Source organism: Balaenoptera acutorostrata, chromosome 4, assembly GCF_949987535.1.
Source record: "Balaenoptera acutorostrata chromosome 4, mBalAcu1.1, whole genome shotgun sequence".
Classification (NCBI taxonomy): Eukaryota; Metazoa; Chordata; class Mammalia; order Artiodactyla; family Balaenopteridae; genus Balaenoptera; species Balaenoptera acutorostrata.
Genome location: NC_080067.1, coordinates 82,459,946 through 82,480,339, shown reverse-complemented (window position 1 = coordinate 82,480,339; position 20,394 = coordinate 82,459,946). Strand labels below are relative to the sequence as shown.

At 49.7% G+C, this 20,394-nt stretch overlaps 1 protein-coding gene across 1 annotated transcript in view; it reads left to right on the top strand.

Annotated features, from left to right (window-relative positions):
* Positions 1–12,584, top strand: part of PDIA5 (protein disulfide isomerase family A member 5) — a 91,785-nt gene extending 79,201 nt beyond the window's left edge. Inside the window, exons 14-17 of the mRNA XM_007175630.2 lie at positions 1,287–1,417; positions 5,543–5,613; positions 11,696–11,830; positions 12,354–12,584. Of these exons, the coding sequence (XP_007175692.1) occupies positions 1,287–1,417; positions 5,543–5,613; positions 11,696–11,830; positions 12,354–12,434 (418 nt within the window). The 3' untranslated portion in view covers positions 12,435–12,584. The remainder of the gene's footprint in view (positions 1–1,286; positions 1,418–5,542; positions 5,614–11,695; positions 11,831–12,353) is intronic.
* Positions 12,585–20,394: the final 7,810 nt, after the last annotated feature.

Genomic DNA, 20,394 nt, shown 5'->3' with positions numbered 1-20,394 from the left:
GGTGGGAGGGGCCGGTCTCGGTCACGAGAGCAGGGGTGCCATTAACCAAAACGAAGAAGTTGGGGAAGAAAGCTGTTCTGGGACGTGTGGAGGAGAGGGACGAGTTCTAAGTCTTGTTGGGATTGGGGTGACAGTGGGACCTCCAGGTGGAAATACCTGAAAAGCACCTGGAAATAGGGGGCCTGGGTGAGAGGCCAGGACTCGAGTCATCCTCAGCCTGGGGGATTATGGAAGCCACGCAGATGGATGAGATCTTATGAGAATTGCAGGGGCACGGAGGTAGAACCAGAAGAAGAGAGAAGGCTGTCGGGAAGGAAGGGAAGGGGTCTCTGGTAGGAGGGCTTCTGAAAGGTGAGAGTGGCCGTGGGGTGCCTGGTGCTGCGCTCGTGCTGCCCTCACTGGGTACAAGGCCTGAGGCCTGGTGGTCAGAAGCCAGGTGCTGCCGGCGCGAAGGAGGGAGTGCAGGGGGCGCGTGTGGCAGCTCGGGGTCCGGACCGCTCCCCAGAGACACTTCTCAGAGAAGGGAGACAGAAGTGTGGTTGTAGGGAGGGGGACAAGGGCAGCAAAGGCTTTAAAAGACCCTGGAGATCTATACTTTTCGTGAGGCAGAGTGGAGGGAACCAGTGAACAGAAAGAGACTGAAAAATTATAAACCCTTATCGAATGCCTGTCATTTATGAGAGCGTAATAGGCTCTTAACAACTGTTAGTTGCTTGACCGACTAGGTGCTTTACATACACTGTCTCTGCTCTTCATAAGGAGCCCAGGAAGTAGGTCTCAATTGTACTCATTTAGCAGAAAAGAAAATGGAAGCTCAGAGGGGTTTGGTAACTTACCTAAGGTCACACAGGTGATCAGTAATCTGGATTTGAACCCAGACCCACCTCGCTCCGTGGTGCATGCTGTCTCCACCAGAACAAAGGCTCAGGAGCAGAAGATAATGGAGGGTGCTTCAGGGTCCCAGAAGAGGCAGGAGGGAGGGGGAAGGGAGCCCAGGTGCAGGGGCTTCTCCCCATGGCAAGGAGACGACTGGAGAGGTCCTAAAAGCAACTCAGGTCTTCCACACCTTCACAAAATAGCTTCTTAATAGGCTCCTTAGAGGGAATCTTTGCAGATGGTTCACACTTCTTCATGTTTAAACTGAGGTTTTAAATTCAGTTTTAGAAAGGATGCAAAGTGATTTTTTTTCTGACGTGCTCCCCTGAGTGGTTGGGGGCGGTGGAAGCGCTTGCCTGTACACGAGCTTCTCCTAATGACTGTCTCCCCTCCACCCCCGGTTCTTGCAGCCCCGAGTCCCCTCCACCCCCGGAGCCCGCCTGGGAAGAGCAGCAGACCAGCGTGGTGCATCTGGCTGGGGACAACTTCCGGGAGACCCTGAAGAGGAAGAAGCACGCCTTGGTCATGTTCTACGCCCCTTGTAAGTAGCTGGGGCACTCGCTGAGGGGCGAGGGAGAGGGCTGGGCCTGACTGGACTGAGAAGATTCCCCCCAGGGACCAGGGCAGCCGCAGGCCGACTCTGGGCTGTCTGCTGTGAGCAGGTTTCGTTCCAGGCTGAGGTCCTTCAAAATCCAGGTCCAGCTCTGTCAGGTTCTGTCCTCACATCAGTCCTAAAGCCCTCTGCTTCTGTCTGTGCCAGGGGCCTGCCTTGTAATTATTAAGTCTCCTCAACTCCCGGGAAATTCCCACCCAGCCGCTTCCTCCCTCCTCTCTGCTCCCTCCATCCCTGCAGGCCCTGACTTCACCTTTGAACCCTGGAACTCAGCAGCTGGGAATTCAGCCGGCCCAGTTAGGCCTCTGCTTCCCTCATCTTGCTGAGCACTCCCAGCCCAGCCTCCTTTCCCTGACCTTCCCAAGTGGCTGTGAAGCCATGGATTTGAAACTGTGGTAAAAGTACAGCCATAGTCACTCAGAGCTCCTGACCGTGATCCCCGCTTTAATCAAAGCCTAAGTTGAGGGAATGACACGTCTGCTCATGTTGGTGTTTGTGATCTCAAGTTTTGTGTATTCCCATTTTAAAGTTGTTCATTGATGCATAAAGGAAAGGCTCTTGAATTTCTCACTCTTCTGTTGCCCTCTCTCTTCCCCAGGTTACAGCTTAGCGTAATGGAATGGGGATAATAAAGCTGGGCTCCTCAGAGAAGCAGGCAGCTCAGTCGAGTCCTAACCTCTCCTACCTAACCTCCTGCCCCTACCTCTCCAGTGTCAATAATCTGTAAAGTCCCTCCTCAGTTCTCACTGTCTGGGCCTCCTGACCCAGCCTCAGAGCCCGCCCTCAGGCAGCTGACACTTCCCTCTGTTTTTGCCTTTTCTTCCGCAAGTGGGCCTTGTGCTCTGTCGGTTCCTTAGAGAGCCTCTTGCTGTCCTCCTCTGTCCTTAGAGTAAGCCTGGAAGACTGAGTGGCTTTTAAGAAGCTGTCTTCCTTCTGGGCAGAGCTGGGGGTGCAGGACTGAGACTCAGGGGATGCCTGACTTGCCCAAGGCATGGCAGCAAGTCAGTGACAAGAGCCCTTCCTGCAGCCTGGGCTGGTGCTCTCTTTTAGTCACAGGCCCGATTCAGAGGGTGATTGCTTTCCCGGCAGCCGGCGGGAACCTGGCCAGAGAAGTAGGAGTCCTTGACCAGCCGCTGGGTGGATTTGAGAACGTCCAGACTAAATACTTTCCCTAGAAATGCTCCCCGCTTCCCCCTAGGCCTCAGGGGACGCTTGCCCTGCTGGGGTGCTAACGACCTGCCTCAAGTAACCGCCGCCGTGTGCTGGATGTTGTCAGGGACCCAGGATACAAGGGAAGGAGGCCTGGTCCCTGCCGGCTTCAAGGGCCTCACAGACTGTCCTCACAAAAATAACTAAACACAGTCCTCATGGGGCCCCGTCACTGAGCGACTCAGCTGTTGGCAGAGGGCTTGGGGCCTGGAGTCTCCCATCGCCCCTGCTGCACTTTCCTGTCCTGAGCTCTGCTCCAGGCTCCTGAGACATGTGTGTTCATCAGTGGACAGAGGCAGGGAAAGCAGGAACTAGCTAAAGACAAAAAACATCTTTAAAATGTTTTCAATGATAAAAAAATATATCCTTATTTATAATTTATGTAGTATAGAACATATACTTATATATAAAGAACCTAAATACTACAGAAAGGTCGCACACCAGATAAAGGTGGGTATAAAGTTAAAAAGCAAACACCAATCCCCATTTCTCCTCTCCCCCCACTTCCTACCTGCCCAGTTTCTACATAGCTCTTCCTCCTGCTGTTTCATTGTTCTCTTCTGTTCCAAGCCCCCCACATTGCTCTGAATGGTCTGGTCATGGTGACTGCCCTGCTTAGGCCAGCTTGGCTGAGTCTCTAGAATTGGAATTTTCTGTCCTGTCCTTGGTCTTTGTTCCTCTTTCCCCACTCTGGGAGGCTGCTTTCGTTTCCAGTTACACAGAGGTGGTACCTTTTTAAAGAGCCCAAATTAAAAAATCATGCCTCTTCTGGCCCAGCTGACACGTCTGGGAAACATCTTCATGCCCTTTCTAAAACAGCCTCCCCTCTAGTTATTCATCTGCCATGCTCTTTCTTTTGGATAATGAGAAAATGAGATGTACCAGAAGGCCATTAATCTGAGACTTAGATGCTTTAAATTGATGGCAGCAGGAATTTGCACTAGGCTGACAGTGACCTTTATCCTTTCAGTAAGCAGAGAGGTTAGAAAGGAGAAATGAGGAGTGACACCAGATTTGGGGGAAGGGAGTAGCTTATTTCCAGCCAGCCTGATGTCTTAATGGGTGTCCATGTGCCGCTCACAGGGGACCTCTGGGTGCCACAGGGCACGCTTTGACGTGCTCTCAACCAGCACACTGTGCTCTTTACACGTTTTGAAAGCTATATACCATCATTCCTTTGTAGTATGATGTTTTCATGAATTTGAGCCATTCTTGCCTCTGTTGGGTCAAATTAGTACAGTGTTTTTGTAATTGCCATTAGCACCTGCCATGAGTTTGGCTCTGCTGGGTACTTTGTCTCAGTTCTGGTGTAACACGTAACCAGCCTAGCTCTCTTCTCTGCTCCTGTGATGGATGCTGAGAAAATCCCCTTAAGCCGCCTCCCCATCACCATCCACGCTGCTCTGGGGCCAGCTGGCCACTCTGCCAGCCAGGCCATATGGGTGGTCCCACCCATCTCAGGAACCGGCTCAAGTGCTAAATTCAGATGTAGCTCAGCCTTAATTTGGATTCACAAAGCCCTTTGAAATGCCAGTCATTATTATCTTATTTTAAAAAGGGAAAGAGCAGATGAGCCAAGCTGTCTCAGTTCCCCGCCTGGGTTTCCCCAAGGCCGTGGGAGGGCCAGGAGGCCTGGCCCAGCTGTTTGTCAGGAAGCTGGCTGGAGCCAAGTCTGCCCATGGGGCATCTGGCCTCTCCCACCTGTGTTTTGATCAGAATTAATTACCACAGTCAGGGAACCCCTTCCCTCAAAGCGGTTCTGTTCTCTTGGCAGTTGTGTTCAGTGTGTGGAGAGTGGTTGGGAGGGGTGGGCTTGGGTTTTAATTGGCGAACACTGAGGGAAGGGCCAGGAAAGCGGGTCTGGGCCAGAGTGGCCTGCAGCTTCCTGGGCTTTCTGCTCAGTGGATGCTGCCCCGGGCTTGCTGAAACAGGAGGAGAAAGTGGCCCCACACAGGTCCCAGCCCCGGGCCTGAGACCTGTCATTGGAGCTGGAGGGGCTCAGGGCACCACATACACCTCTGTCCCATCCAGGGCCTCCAAAACTACGGGTCCTCGTCCCTGGGTTGGGAACCCAGGCCCTGAGAAGCGGCAGGGACTCCCGGCAGCTTATCCTCCTCTTAGCCTGACCTTGAGTCTCCCTTTCCTGGATCTGGGGTTCGGGTGGATTGTGGAGCAGGGAGGAAGGACAGCATGAGGACCAGGAGCCTGGTTTGGCTGCTCAGTCTGGGGTGAGGGCTGCTGGGAATGTGGAAATCAGCGGCAAAGCATGAGCTGCCGGGGTCAGGCAGAGGGGCTGCTCCCAGCCCCCTACTTCCCCAGCCCCACTTTCTCAGTCGTGAAGTGGAGAGATTTGCTACTGTCACTGGGGCGAGAGAAGGGACCTCGTGACAGGCTCAGAGAATCCCGAGCATGCGTCCTCCTTTCTAAGCCCAAAGCTCCCGCTGCACCCTGGATCAGGCTCTTCTGGACCCTGAGGGCAGCCCTGTGTGGAAGGAGCTTGCAGAGAAAGACCACAGTGTCCGTCTCCCCGACCCCCAGCCTCGTGGGTGGGTGTGTGATGGGAGAGTGTGGGGTGGGAGGTCCTGGGCAGGAGTGGACCTGACGCTGGCACAGGCCTCCTGCAGAGCCCTCTTGCCGACAGCAGACGCACAGTGGAGGGTCTGAGTGGTGGGGTTGATACATGAACCCTGACAATGGGGTGTGCAGGGCGTGGGAATCAGATGAACCCCAAAGTCTGTTGGGTGGAGAGAAACTCCTGGAAAGGCTTCTCTGGAGGTTCCAGGCAGGGCCCCTGGCTCTGCAGCCTCCCTCACGTGTGTAACTCTCTCCTCCCCTCTCACGCAGGGTGCCCGCACTGTAAGAAGGTCATTCCACACTTTACTGCCGCTGCTGATGCCTTCAAAGATGACCGAAAGGTAAGGACCCCCTTCCTCTTCACCCCTCGTCCCGCCTCCAGCTTCCCCCTGCCACCAGTGCCCACACCTTCCTCCCTTCTGTTCAGGTGCCCTTCCTCCCCAGACAGGTTCTGCTGAGACCCGGGGATTCCTGTCAACCAGGACATCCTTTTCACAAGGGAGGATAGAGCAGGCTGCATTTATGCTGCAAAATCAACTAAAAGGGATACACTGAACTATTAACAGCCCTTCCTTGGAGGAGGGGGTGGTAAAGGAGTCATTTTGTTTATTCTTCTTTAGCGTTCAAATCTTTTTACGGTAGGATTTGTAGTCATGCATTACTTGTATAATTAAAAGTACAAATAAAAAAAATCCAACAAAAGTCAACTGGAGGCGGCCAAGGTGGAGGAGAGCACGGCCATGTGTGCAGGGCCTCATCCCGCCCAAGTGAAAGGCTCCTGCAGCTGCTGACTGATGAAGCATAAAATTAACAAGCCAGAGCTGCAGATTGGATTAGAGAGCGGGGAGGGGGCCCCAGGCACATTCCCCCAGGCAGCTCCAGCAGCCAGGGCAGACTCCAAGGCTGAGGGGGTGTATGGCAGGGAGAAGACCCCGGAACTCAGACTGGTGCATCTGGGCTGCTGCTAAACTACGTGAGCTGGAAGACTCTCCAGGCCTCGAGTTCCCTTCTTCTAAAGTCAGGGTGCTGGTCTAGATGGTCTCAAAGGTTCTTCCCAGCCTGGGGCTCCACCATAGGAACCTGTCCCCTGAAAGGCCCCCAAAATGCGCTCACGCACAGCCAAGGCCAGAGTCCAATGCATCTCTGCCTGCTGCCTTATTTTCCCAGGTGGAATTGTCAGGTGCAGCCAGGGCAGGTGGGATACAGATGCTGAGATCACCTTGCATCAGCCCTGTGGTGGTGGTGATGGGATGGTGAGAGCTGTACAGGGACAGCAAGTCAGAGGAAGCCAGGATGGGCCACAGGCACGTATGTGAAGACTTAGACTCCAAGCCCCTTCCCTGAACTCGGGGAGCCCCGTTGTCACCCACAAGTCCTGCCTGTGCCCTTGAGGCACCCTTCACCACCAGGAGGGAATACAAGGACCAGAAAAATTTTTCTCCTCTCCCTGCCACTTGGCCTGCATTGAGAGGGGCACGGCAAGAAGGGACTTCCTGTCTTCTGTCTCCCTCACCACTCCACCCGATTCTGCCACCCGGGGCCTGAGCAGTGGCTGCTCCCAGTCCGGGAGCTCCGGCACAGCCCAGGCTGCTCGTCCCGGCGGGGCTGGGCATTGGTTGGTGTGGGGAGGCCTTTACTCCCCGGGGCCAGGACTAGACTGGCAGTCTCTCCATATCAACTCCCGTCATTCTTTACCCAGAACACTTGGTGCTCTGGACACACAGGAGAGTGACAGGTGTGGGGGCTCCCTGCCCCCCACCAGATGCTCAGGTCTCTGCGCTCCAGGGTCTGTGAAGGGATCACATCAGTCCCAACGAGGCCAGGCTGGCCGTGCCCGCGGTAGGCAGCTGAGGGCCATTCCTCCTCTTCCCTGTCCCCTCTGCTGATGCACAGGGGTCCCGTTTCCATGGTGACTCCCTCCTTCTCTGAGATACTGATACGCCTTTGCTTAATTGTCTTAACTTGGGCCAGTAATGTTGCTGACCTTTTCCTGTAGTCATTCCCCCTGTTATTCCCTCTGTCCCTCCTTCCAACTTCCTTTATTCCAAGCCATTTTCAGGAACACACTTAACTTCTCTGTCCCAGGCAGCAGGCAGGCCTGGGGTTCCTAGAGGCGGCTCTCAGTAATAGCAGGGAAGCATCCTGTCTCTGGTCTGGGGTACTGGTACCATGATGGCTGGGTGCTATCCTAGAGCTATCAGCTCAGAGCCTCTGGGGGATGGTTCCAGGAATGTGTGATTTTTAAGAGCTGGCTCTTCTGCTGGCCACAGGCTGGTGTTTGGGGACCACTGGCCTGTCCAGCCCTCTCCTTCTCCTCAAGCAGATCAAGGCCCAGAGAGGAGCTGCGTCTCTTGCCCAGGGACACGCAGTGGGTCACTGACAGCCAGAACTGGGTCTCCTGACTCCTGATTCTTCCTGACACCCCGTGCTGCCACCTCTGAGCCAGAACTGCATTTTTTTTTCCCACCCAGAAGCTGGTCCCTGTTGCTTCCCCAATCAATATGCAGTTGGTTGTTCACTTCCATTTTCATAGCCAAAGTCAATATTAGCTCCTGCAGAGATTTATTTTACTGAATCAATAAAGCCGCATGAGGCAGCTCATATTTTAACTGGGGAGCCTCCCCCTCCCAGGAGGTTACTGGGGACTTTAGCAGTTGACATGCTGGCGGGGAGAAAGGGCTGCACGCTGTTAGTGTTGGAACAGAAGCATTCTGGACGTGGCCATGGAGGACAAGGGTCTCAGGTGGAAGGCTGGTGGGTGCAGGCGGGGGTCAGGGAATCACCGGACTGGCAAAGTGGGGCCTGTCTCTCCCTGTACCTCAAGGTGTCCCAGCCTGGGGGTAGGGGCTGAGGGAACAGCAGTGCAGCACAGCTCCCGGCCAGGTGCAAGGTCGTCCCAGGAGTGGGCTCTGGGGCAGCAGGAGCCCCTCTGTGATTGGCTGACGAGGCTCTGGCCGTGTTGCATGTGCTGTGTATGGTCCCCTGAGTTCCATCAGAAGGGAAAGCTCCCTGAGGGCAGGGACCTCGTTTGTCCTTGAATCCCCCACAGTCTTGACGCCTGAAACCTCTGTAAACGTTGACTGGATGACGTGTTTGGTGTTTTCTGCGAGCGCCTCTTCTGCTAGTACTTTTAAAGCCTTATGTTGTGTTGTCCTCACAGTCGTTTAGTCAGCTAGGTATTATTACTCATTTTACAGATGAGGAGATTGACTCTCAGAGAGGTTAAATGATTAGCCCAAAGTTACCCAGCTGGAAAGGGACAGCATCAGAACTGAAAGAATAGGCATCGTCAGAGGTCTCCCAGACGTGGACTCAGGGCCTGGAAATCTCGTGCAGGGGATTTTGGGGGAGGTGGTCTTAAGAAGCAGTTGAGGGGATGGAGGAAGGGAAGCCAGAGTAGGTGCGTTAATGAGCAAATTACCGCATGGGTAACTAGGCTCAGTCCCTGGAGACCTCAGCAGGGACAGAGCCATCCCCCTCAGAGGCGAGAAAGCCAGGGGACGTGTCCGCAAGCCCCGTCCACTGTGGGCCTTACTTCTAGCTCCCTTCAGCCAGGAGTTGCAGGTGCCAGTGGCAAGTCAAGTGCTGGGCGGAGGGGACATTGCAGGGCACGACAGCTGCCTACCATGGAACAAATCTAGAAGTCAGTGTATGTTTGGTGCTGTAGGTGAGTCGGTGCAGATCTTGAGTGAGTATAAGGGGGGCAGGCGCTTAGGTGAAATTGGGATAGATGCAAAGAGGTTTATTTGCTGCCTTCTTTCCAAAGAGTCTCAGTCACTTCCTGTAGAGGGGCCTGTGCTTGTCTCCCCTTTTCCTACAGAGACTGAGAGCAAAGGAGCCTTTGCAGCCAGACGTAGCACTTTGTGTGTGTGGCTGGCAGCTATTTGACGGGATTCAGAATAAGGACCCATTTTTATTTTAGTCGATTTGTAAAACTATACACGACACTTCCCACAGCTCCAGGGCACGTGTACAAATTAAATTCATAATTTAAACTGGATGCAGGGAGAGCAGTGGCCCAGAGCAATGCTCATCAAACACTTTCACAGCCTAGCAGGGGAGCGACGGCCCCTAGCCGAGGGCCGGACACAGAGGCTGCCCCACGTGCATGGTCCCCCCTGGGTCAGCCGCTCAGCACCTGCCCCAAGAAACGGAACCCTGAGGACGGCCAGAGGAGGCTCTGCCTCACGTTTCTGAATAATTCAGGAGGGGCTTTGGAGGGCAAGCTGGGGTTCTCAGAAGCCTGCCGGGGCTAGCCTGCTGGTGTGCATGGACGCAGGCAAACAGCAAGCTGACCCTGCCTGAAGGGGACAGCTGCCCTTCTTTTCCAGCCACACGTTGCCTGTGGGAAGGCAGGGTAAGTGCCCTCAGATTTGGCTTTTAAAGAGAAGCTGGAGAGCCAAACTTTACATGAAATTTTCTGGCTCTTTTTCTAGGTTGGCAGCTAATTCAGATTTATGTTTTTAAAATATTCTGCGTGGGCCAAATAGAACAGGCCTGAGAGCCAGATAGGGAGTGTGCAGAGTTTGCAGACTCTGCTCTACGAAGTCTCATCATGTAGAACGTAACATAGCCGAAGCGGTAGAAGGGGGGCGTGAGGGCGGGTGAGGGAGGATGAGTGACTGGTAACCAGAGTGCAGGCCGCAACTCACTCTTCACTGCCTGTCAGCGCTGCTGCCTGCGGAACGGTAGCCCCGCTCACCTGGGCACAGGTAAGAGACCGGTAAGCGTTGACTGTTGGCGGCCTGCAGGGCTCTTCTACCTGGAAAGGGGGCCTCCATCCAAATGGAAATAACCAGCAGCCAGAGAACTCTGTGAGTCGCGGCTGTTCAGTAGTTTTAAACCTCCAGCGTGGTAGTAGTTGTGCCAGGGCTCCTGCGTGGGTTCCAGCCCTCGGAGGCACCGCGCCCATTCCTCTCCCAGGCAGGTCCCAGCATGGGCTGGTCCTAGCTGGGTGCTCTTTCCTCGGGCCTTCACGCAGCTGGCTGCCTCCTCATCACTCAGGTCTCAGATCAAATGTTATCTCCTTGGAAAGGCCTCGTTGGCCATCGTGGCGAAAGCAACCCCTCTGGCCATGGTCTTATCCAAGCACTCTCTTTTGATTTCTTCAGAGCGTCCCTTGGACTTTGCAGTGATCTTGCTTGTTATGTGTCTGTTAATTGCCTTCCTGCAGTAAGAATGTCAGTCGCTTGATGACGGACTTTGTCAAGGTCACCACTGTCCTCGTAGCGTCTAGAACAGGCTTGGCCCATAGCAAGACTTCCATCAGTGCCGCCTCTCATCAGAAGCTGCTGGCCCCTCTTCTGTAATGCTTGTGGATTGCTGTTGCCATTAATTGACCCTCTCCCCTCCTTCCCTGCTCTGTGACCCTCAACAGGAGAAAAGTTTCCCATGTCTGCTTTTTACCCTCTTATTGGGAAAGAACAATAAATAAGGAAAAACTACCCTGCATGTGGAATTTGTTCAATGGGCAAGAATAGGCCAACGGCCAGTTAACCTCCTTCTGACCAAAGACTGTTTGCTTTAGTCATGCTGAACTCTGTCCCGGTTTCTGGAATGTGCTCCCCTGGCTGGAACCTGCTTCTCCTCCGCCATCAGGCCTTGGCCCAGGTGGCAAACTTTGCAGAGCACCTCTGTGCCACTCCCTGGGCCGTCTTGGCACCCTGGACCACCTCCACACACCTCCTGTCATGCCTTGGATTCACCTCTTTATCCAACTCCCTGACCAGATGCTGAGCTCCTACTGGGGACAGAGCTTGTGTCCGGGGCCGGTAGGAGTCATTATAACAGCAGCTAACGTGTACTGACCATTAACCACGTGCCAGGTCCTGTGCGCTTTCACCTCACCTGACTTCTCTCACTCAGTCTTCATAATGTCCTGATAGTCTAGGTACTGTTATCTCCATTTTACAGACGAGACATTGAGGCACCAAGAGGCTAGGTAATTTTCCTCAAGTCTTAGTATGCAACCAAGCCAGGAGTTGCACATGGGAAACTTGACTTCAAAGCTCTTATTCTTAACCTTGATACTACCCTGCCTCCCCAAAAAGATGTTCAAGAAATATTAAGTTGATGAACGAATGAGTCCCACAGGGCCTCACAGAAAGCATCACAAAACTTGTGTTTACAGATGCTTTCAAGTCATAATTTCCTTTACAGTCATTATACTCTTGATTTTAAAGGGTAGTCTGAGGGCATTCCAAGCTAAGTCCCCTAACCTCACCTGTCTGCCTGGGGAATTGAAAACAGGCACTCTCAGTCTCAATGGAGCTCTGGGCTGGGGATGCTTTGGCTCAGCGTATCCCTGCTTTTGGGGAGGAGATCGAAAAGCAAATGATGTGGGCCTCAAGTGCAGCCTGGTCCAGGCCTCAGCTCTCAGACTGGAGACCCCCGTGCTGACCCTCCCTTTCTTCGGCCCCGCAGATTGCCTGTGCCGCTGTTGACTGCATCAGAGAGAAGAACCAGGACCTGTGTCAGCAGGAGGCCATCAAGGCCTACCCCACTTTCCACTACTACCACTACGGGAAGTTTGCAGAAAAGTACGACACCAATCCGACGGTGAGTTACAGGGAGGCACCTGCCCCGAGCTCTGTCTGCTGACGGGCAGGGAAACAGCCACTGAGGAGGCTTCCTGGACAGCACAGAGGTCAGCTGCAATGCTCAGAGCTGAGAAGGCAAGGCTCTGGCCGGGCTGAAAGAAAATCCCAAGGGGTTTTCACACAAGTCCTGGCCCCAGAACCGCGGGGGTGAGTTGCGGATTCCAGGGCGTGGGACAGTTTCCTCACCCACTTTTCAGGGCTTCTCTGTAGCCAAGCAGACCCTCCCCACATGGCCAGCCGCCGCGCCACCACCGCCACCCCCCCACCGGCTCCCCCGCAACCCCGCCGCCCCCGCTACCCGCTCCACCTGCCCCCGCGCCGCCCCGCTCCCCAGCCCCCCGGCTCCCCAGCCCCCCGGCCGCCTCTCTGTGTCCAGAGGAGTGAGCACGCGGCGGCGGGTCAGGGAAGGGGAGTAAGGAGGCCCGGGCACACATCCGCATCAGGTTAAAGTTCCTTTTTTTTCCTCTTTCCCTCCCCTACAGGAGTTGGGATTTACTAGTTTTATTCGAACACTCCGGGAGGGAGACCATGAGAGACTAGGAAAGAAGAAGGAGGAGTTGTAATTTCTGCCTCAGAGAAAGCTTTTCCATTACACTGTGAACGATACCTGTTTTGTTGTTGTTTCTGAATTTCCACGTGTTCTGAAGATGAAGATTTTTATAGCCACTTACAGCCGTTTTGTACAATTTTGAAATAAAATTAAACCAATTGTTTGGTGGTGTGGGTTATTTCCAGGGAACCTGTTCTAACAGAGAGATACCCGTGTTCTCCCTCCTTCCACGTCCTCTCCTGGGAGGTGGAGAGCCCCACGCCATGGTCACGTCTGCCCGGAAGGGACTGGGGGGCAGGTGGGTGAGGAGGGAGGCATGGGATACGGGCCCCTATCAGCCACTGGAGAGCGGAACAGGGGAGTCGGACCACAAAATATCCTGTTGGAAAATGACTGATTCTGAGGGGAAATACGTTAAGATGATCAGGGAAAATGGGATTGTGGAGCTGACAGGAACCAAGCATTAGCTTTTTCTGGATCATTGCTTTGGTGTGTTTTCCTGGAATGCATTTACATATTTCTCTTTCTCCGGCTATTTCTGTCTTCTCTTGCTCTCTCCATTCCCTCCCAGTTCTCCCTTTAAAGAAAAGTAAGTCTCCACTTAGGGATGAGTGCAGCTGCCAAGCGCAGGCTGGAAGGGGCATCTCAGGTGGGCTGGGGAGGGGCCTTTGTGCAGCTGCTTGCTCGGCACACTGGCTGGAAGGGACGGTGTGGGGGACGTGGTGGCCTATTCTCCATGTGCAGATGCCGGGTCTGTAAACCAGCTCCCCTCGCCCCGCCACAGGAACCTCCAAACCTTCGCACCGCAATCTCATGGATGGGCGCCACCCAGGCCTCACTCTGCCTCTGTCACGTCTCTCTCCTGTCTTTCCCACTAGGTCTGCTTTCTGCATCCCTGCATGACTAACACCAGGCCTGTGCCTGGTGCTGCTGCCAGAGCCGTGGTCCTTCTCCATGGGGAGAAGAAGGGAGTAGAGCAGCTTCACTCCCCTGTCTTGACTTCATGGTAAGTGGCAGTCCTAGCCTTGGGCTCCTCGGGGTAGTTCAGAGGTGGCATTGCCAGAGCTGCAGCACTGGGCAGCACACCTTGGTGGCCTTACAGGGGAGTTGGCCTGTGGGCACAGCCCTATTTCCTGGACCGGCCCCTGCCTTCTTTCTGATGTGTCCCCCAGAGTGGGGGTGAGAGCCGCAGAGTTCCCCAGGGCGCCCTTGATGAAGTGCCACTGCACACAGCTCTGTTAAGTGACATCAAAGGTTTTGAAAGCCCTTGTTCTGGTGCCGTGTCCCAGCTTCCCTAAGGTCAGCCTTTTCTTTTCCCTAAGAACCCACTTTTTTAAGTGACCCATGGTCTCCCCCCAGGTGAATGGGTATGAAAGAAGCACACGTTTAAATGTCACATTTACTGAGCTCAGCTGGTGCTGTATGCTGTCAGACAAAGAGCCATTTAATCCTGACGCTGAATATCATGTACCCTGTCCTGCAAGGGGCTCATGAGGGAGTGTGTGTGCACATGGGCACACTTAATGGAGTATTTGTGGAGGAACATATTTATTTGTGCCTCCAAAAACGTTGCTGTTTTTTAACTGCATCTTTAATACCTGACAAAATCCACTTCCTGGCAGAGGACCATGGGCGCTCACATTCAAGGTACAGGGCTTTCTTTCCATCTGTTCCATAGCCTGGGTTGGCTTCTGTGTGAGGACTTGAAAGCATCAGGAAATGGCATGCTTTTCACTCTTTATTTGCAGGATCTGTTAATTATGGGGCCTTTGTCAGAAGGTCTAGTGTTTACCATGACTTTGGGCATGACCTGAGCAAGTTCATCCCAGCTCTGGGCAGCTACCTCTGCAGACAGAGCTCCCCTCCTCCACTCCCCCCGTCCCCCACCCCTCAACCCCATGCCCCAGTTCTGGAGCTCTGCAGATTGGTTAGATCATGGCCCTTGGTTAGTTCCATTCCCAGTGGCGTCGCTTGGTTCATTTGGGGTTCACTGATCTTCAGTGCAGGCCCCTCCCTAGCCCTCACTCGAGGACCTGCCATTATCCCCTCGGTTCCCCTAGATCTTACCTCTGCAGGCTGATTTCTCTGCAAGAAGCAAGTGTAGAGTTAGGAGAGAACTGATTCCCAGTCTTCGTTCTGGTGGCTTTGGCATAACCTCAATTTCCCGGCTTTGGGTCATTGCTTCTGTTTCCATTCCCCATGGGTCTGCCTTACTCTGCGTCCCGCATGCCTCTCGCCCACCAGTGATTCCCCATCACTGGTGGGGCACTCCCAGAGCTGGCCCCCCAACCCTTCTCCTCTTGCCCACATGGTGCCCTCCCTTTCTAGAGATGTTTGGCTTCCAGAAACTGTTCTGTGCCAGGCACAGGAAGGTGATGCTCTGGGTTCAGGAACTGATTTGCTCCACCGATGTAAGAAGATGTGGAATCTCATCTGGAAAGCACCGGGCCCTCTTATGTATCAGGTGAAGCCTGTGGCTCGCGTGACTTGCACAAATCACACAGAATGGAGGAGGGGCCAGTCCTGTTCCCAAGAGGCTCCCAGTTAGAGTGACTGGGCATTGCTGGTCAGAACTGAGCTCGCTGCCTGTATGCTCTTACTGTTTACCATTATTTTATTATGTTAATGCTGGAAAGATGAAACTGATATCCTTGAGCTACATGTGAAAATCAGATTACTGTTATGAGCCCACCAAATATATGCCTCCCCCCAAATCCTTTATTTTAGGCCTAGAGTATCCAACACAGTGGCCATTAGCCACATGTGGCTATTAAGTATTTGAAATGTAGCTACTGCAACTGAGGAGTGTGTGTGTGTGTGTGTGTGTGTGTGTGTGTGCGTGCGCCTTTTTGTGTTGTAAAATACACATAACATAAAATTTACCATTTTCAAGTGTATACAGTTCAGTGGCACTAAGTACATTCATATTGTTATACAACCATCATTAATATCCACCTCCAGGACTTTTTCATCATCCCAAATTGAAACTCTGTATGCATTAAACAACAACTCCCCATAACCCCCTCCTCCCTGCCTCTGGTAACCACCATTCTACTTTCTGTCTCTATAAATTTGCCTATTCTAGGTACCTCATATAAGCGAAGGCATGTATTTACGCTTTTGTGTCTGGTTTATTTCACTTAGCATGATGAACAAGGTTCATCATGTTATAGCATGTGTCAGAATTTCCTTCCTTTTAAGACTGAATAATATTCCATTGTATGGATACACCACATTTTGTTTATCCTTTCATCCGTCAATGGACATTTGAGCTGTTTGTGCCTTTTGGCTATTGTGAATAATGCAGCTGTGAACAAAACTGTGCAAATCATCTTTTTGAGTCCCTGCTTTCAATTCTTTTGAAAGTGGAATTGCTGGATCATATGATAATTCTTTGTCTAGTTTTTTGAGGAATCATAATGCTATTTTCAATAGTGGCTGCACCATTTTACATTCCTACCAGTAATGCACATGGGTTCTGATTTCTCTACATCCTTGCCAAAAGTTGTTTTCTGGGTTTGTGTGTGTGTGTGTGTGTGTGTGTGTGTGTGTGTGTGTGTGTGTTTTAATAATAGCCATCCTAATGGATGTGAAGTGGTATCTCATTGTGGTTTTGATTTGCATTTCCTTAATGATTAATGATGTTGAGCATATTTTCATGTGCTTTTTAGCCATATGTATATCTCCTTTGGAGAAATGTGTATTCAAGTCCTTTGTCCATTTTTGAAATGGATTGTTTGTGTGGTTTTTTTTGTTGTTGTTATTGGTCCCATGTAGGAGTTCTTTATGCATTCTGAATATCAATCCCTTATCAGATATATGATATGCAAATATTTCCTTCCATTCTGTGGGTTGTCTTTTCACTTCCTTGATAGTGTCTTTTGATGCATAAAAGTTTTTAATTTTGATGAACTCTGATATTTCTGTTTTTTCTTTTGTCTCCTGTGCTTTTGGTGTGATTTCTAACAAATCATTGCTAAATCCAATGTTGGAAGTTTTTCTCCTCTGTTTTCTTCTAAGAGTTTTATAGTTTTAGGTCTTACATTTAGGACTGTGATCCAGTTTGAGTTAAGTATAAGGTAAGGGTCCAGCTTCATTGTTTTGCATGTGGATATCCAGTTTCCCCAACACCATTTGTAGAAAAGACTATCTTTTCTTCATTGAACAGTCTTGGCACGCTAGTCAAAAATCATCCAGCTCTAGTTCCCAAAGATTTTCTTCTGTTTTTTTCCCTAAAGTTTTACATTTAAATATATGATCCATTTTGAATTAATTTTTATATAAGATGTGAGACTCAAGTCAGGGTTCATATTTTGACCTGTCAATGTCCAATAGCTCCAGAACCATTTGTTGAAGACTGTCTTTCCTCCACTGCATTGCTTTTACATTTTTGTCAAAAATCAGTTGGCTGTACTTACAGAGGTCTATTTTGGGGTTCTCTGTTCTATTCCATTGATCTCTATCTATCCCTCCACCAACACCATGCAATCTTAATTACTTGTATCTGTATAGTAAGCCTTGAAATCAAGTAGACTGATTTCTCCCACTACCTTTCTTTTTCAGAATTGTTTTAGCTATTGGAGTTCCTTTGCCTTTCCGTATAAATTTTAGAATAATCTTATCTATATATGAATTTTTTCTGGGATTTTAATATCCTTTCAAATGATTCAGAAAAAATATATATATATGTGCAAACACACATAGATAAGGCTAAAGAGACAAAATGTAAATAACTGGTGAATCTAGGTAAAGGGCATATGTGACTTTTTACATGTGAAATTACATCAAAATAAAAAGTGCTTCTCCCCACACCCCCACACCCCCCAAAAAATTACACATGCCCTAAAAAGAGCATGCCCTAAATATATAAACTAAGTGACCCAATTTAGCAAAGAGGGCCTGAGTTTTAACTCTCTCTAGGCAGCCCTGCTTCTTGTCTGGCCAGGACCCAGAGTTCCTCTGTGCCCGCACAGAGGGGTGAAGAAATGGGCTGATAATCTAGGTAATGTGCTTACCAGAAGCTGTCATTTCAGTGAGATCACAGGCTGACCTCGGGGGTCCACAGCACCAGCGGGAATGAGGTGGTGCCCCAGCCAGGTCTAGAGAAGGAAGGAAGTGCATGAGCTCAGGCTTTAGGAGCAGACAGCGACAGAATACCCCAGAGCAGGACCCTGTGACCCTCAGCAGCCACCACGCCAGGTGCAGCCTTGACCAGCAGGGGGCGCTAGGATCTGCAGGGCCTCGTGTGAATCTAGGTCCCTCTCTCTGACTGTCAGTTTCACTTTGTCCACACCTCGTGGAGAAGAGGGGCTTTGAAAGACTGGACCTTTACCTAGGGAGCCATCCTAGAGTTGCCTAAAGAGAACTTTCAGTTATTGGATCAGACTGAGATAACCACTTCTACTAAATCAATTAATAGGAAAATACACACACACACACACACACACACACACACACACATACACTTTTCTCTATATAAATAGGCAGAGTGTAAATATACATCTTCTACATTCCTGATAAAATGTGATGGCTAGTCCTGAACATAAGAGTACAGGTGAGACCTGGCCAGCACAAGGGGGAAAGGACCATGAATCCCTCATTCCAGATCTTATAGGATATATCTCCATTAATCTAGTCTAAGATTACAGGCTCACTGTCAGCAAAAACCATCAAAACTTTTTCACACTGCTCACAGAAAAGACCAATCCTTGATAATTAATTTTCATTGAATATTTTTCTTTACTTATTTTCAAGGTAATACATGTGTTACAAGAAACTTTGAAAAATGCAGAAAAGCATGCAAAAGAAAATTTAAATCATTCATAGCCCTGCTACTCATCAATTACTATTGATTAGCGTATCATCTTCCAATTTTTAAAAATCGCACACAAGTAAAATCTCTTAGTATTTTATAACTTAAAAAATTTGCAAAATGTTTAAACACTCTCCCATATCATTTCCTGTCATTATTCTTTCTCCACATAATTTTTAAGACCATACAGCAGAGTTTCTCAACACTATTTCTAGGCACAACTGACATTTTGGAACAGATAATTCTTTGTTGTGGGGAACTTTTCTACACACTGTAGGGTTTTTAGCAGTATCTCTGGTCTCTACCCCCTAAATGCCAGCAGCATCTCCCCTTCCCCACAGGTTGTGACAACCAAAAATATCTCCAGACTTTGCCAAATGTCCCATGGGGGCAAAATTATCCCCAGCTGAGAATCACTGCTTTATAGTACTTTATCCTATGTAAATACTATCCTTTACTTATAAATTCATACCATTAGATATATATGTTATATATAGTTATTCTCTATCATAAATAATGCTGGATGGCCATCTCTGGTTTTGTTATTTTATGCATCTTACATATTTTCAAAAGTGGCTTTCTGGGTCAAAGAATATACTTGTTTTTAAGGCCTGTTTTTTTAAGGCCAGTGATATATATTGTCAATTTTCCTTCAGCAGTGTACCTATTTATACTCTTACCAAGAGTTTATGAAGTAACCTGTTTTCCTAACCCTTGCTAGCTCTGGGATTTATATTTTTATAAAGATCTTTGCACATTTTATTTTTGATATACAGTTGACCCTTTGACAACACGGATTTCAACTTTGCAGGTCCACTTATATCTGGATTTTTTTCAGTAGTGAATACTATAATACTACACAATTGATCCACAGTTCCTTGACTCCATGGCTACAGAACCACGGATACAGAGGATTGGAGGATGTGGAGGGCCGATTCTAAGTTACACGCTATTTTCGACCACGCAAAAGATCGGGGCCCCTAACCCCCAAGTTGTTTAAAGGTCAACTGTAATTATAAAACACAGTTATTCTAGTTACCTTTTATCTTGAAAATTCTTTGTTTTAGCCTGCCAGGATGTTTTAGATTCGGTTTCTGTCTCCGACAAGTTTTCTGTCTTTAACTTCATGTCCCTTGCAAATTGATGAGAATTAAAACATTGCAAAAGATAGAGTGTAGCCTAGACTCCTGTATCAGGCCAATATAAATTTCCTGTCAGTCTACTAGTTCAGCTTCCCTAGGCACAGTCATTCCGCAAGTTCCTCACTTGTCCCAGCATCTAACTCATATTTTGCAACCTTTCCTAAAAGATACAGTGGAAGATAATGTCAGGTGTTTTGTTGAGGTCTGGATATACTGTGTCTACCACATTCCTCTGATGAACCAATCTAATAACCCTGTGAAAAAAATAATAATCCTTTACCTGTGCACAGCCCCTTACAGTCGGGAATCCTTTATAGGAGCCTTTCATGCAACACTCACACAACTCCATGATGTTGCGATGAGGAGGCAAAGGCTCCGGCAGTTTAGGTAACTCATAAAAGTTGACAGAGGTGCTAAGTAGCAGAGCTCAGATGCGATGCACGTTTCCTTCCTTACTGCCATGACCAGCAAAACTTTCCATTGGTGATGCTTGCTTCTAGTAATTATTGCTTCCTTTCCAAGCCCCACTAGTCAGTATTGAGCTTCCCAGCATAACGCCAGCTCAGTAAGTCTTCCCTTTCCTGGACTATGACTTAGCCATGTCTCACATTCTTTCAGGACCCTGAGGGGAGATTTGTCTGGGTCAAAAAAATCTGAAATTATTTAGAGCAAGCAAGTGCTTGTCTTCAAACTCTTAACCAGTGTTGATTTTTTACAGTTTTTAAAATTCTATATATCTTCTCTATAAAACTAAATAAACTAATACCTAAATACATATTAAATATATATTATATATTTCTATTATATATAAAATATGTATTTAGTTATTAACTTAGTCTATATATATCTACATCTACATGTGTATCTTTCTCTCTATATATAGAGAGAGAATATAAATAGAGAGAGGAGAGAGAAACTGTCTTACTTTATTGCCCTCCAGTTTCATGCCCCAGAAATAACTTCTGTTAAGTGTGGTGTGTATCCTGCCAAGCATTTTGTCTGGGGCTTTTTTTTTTTTT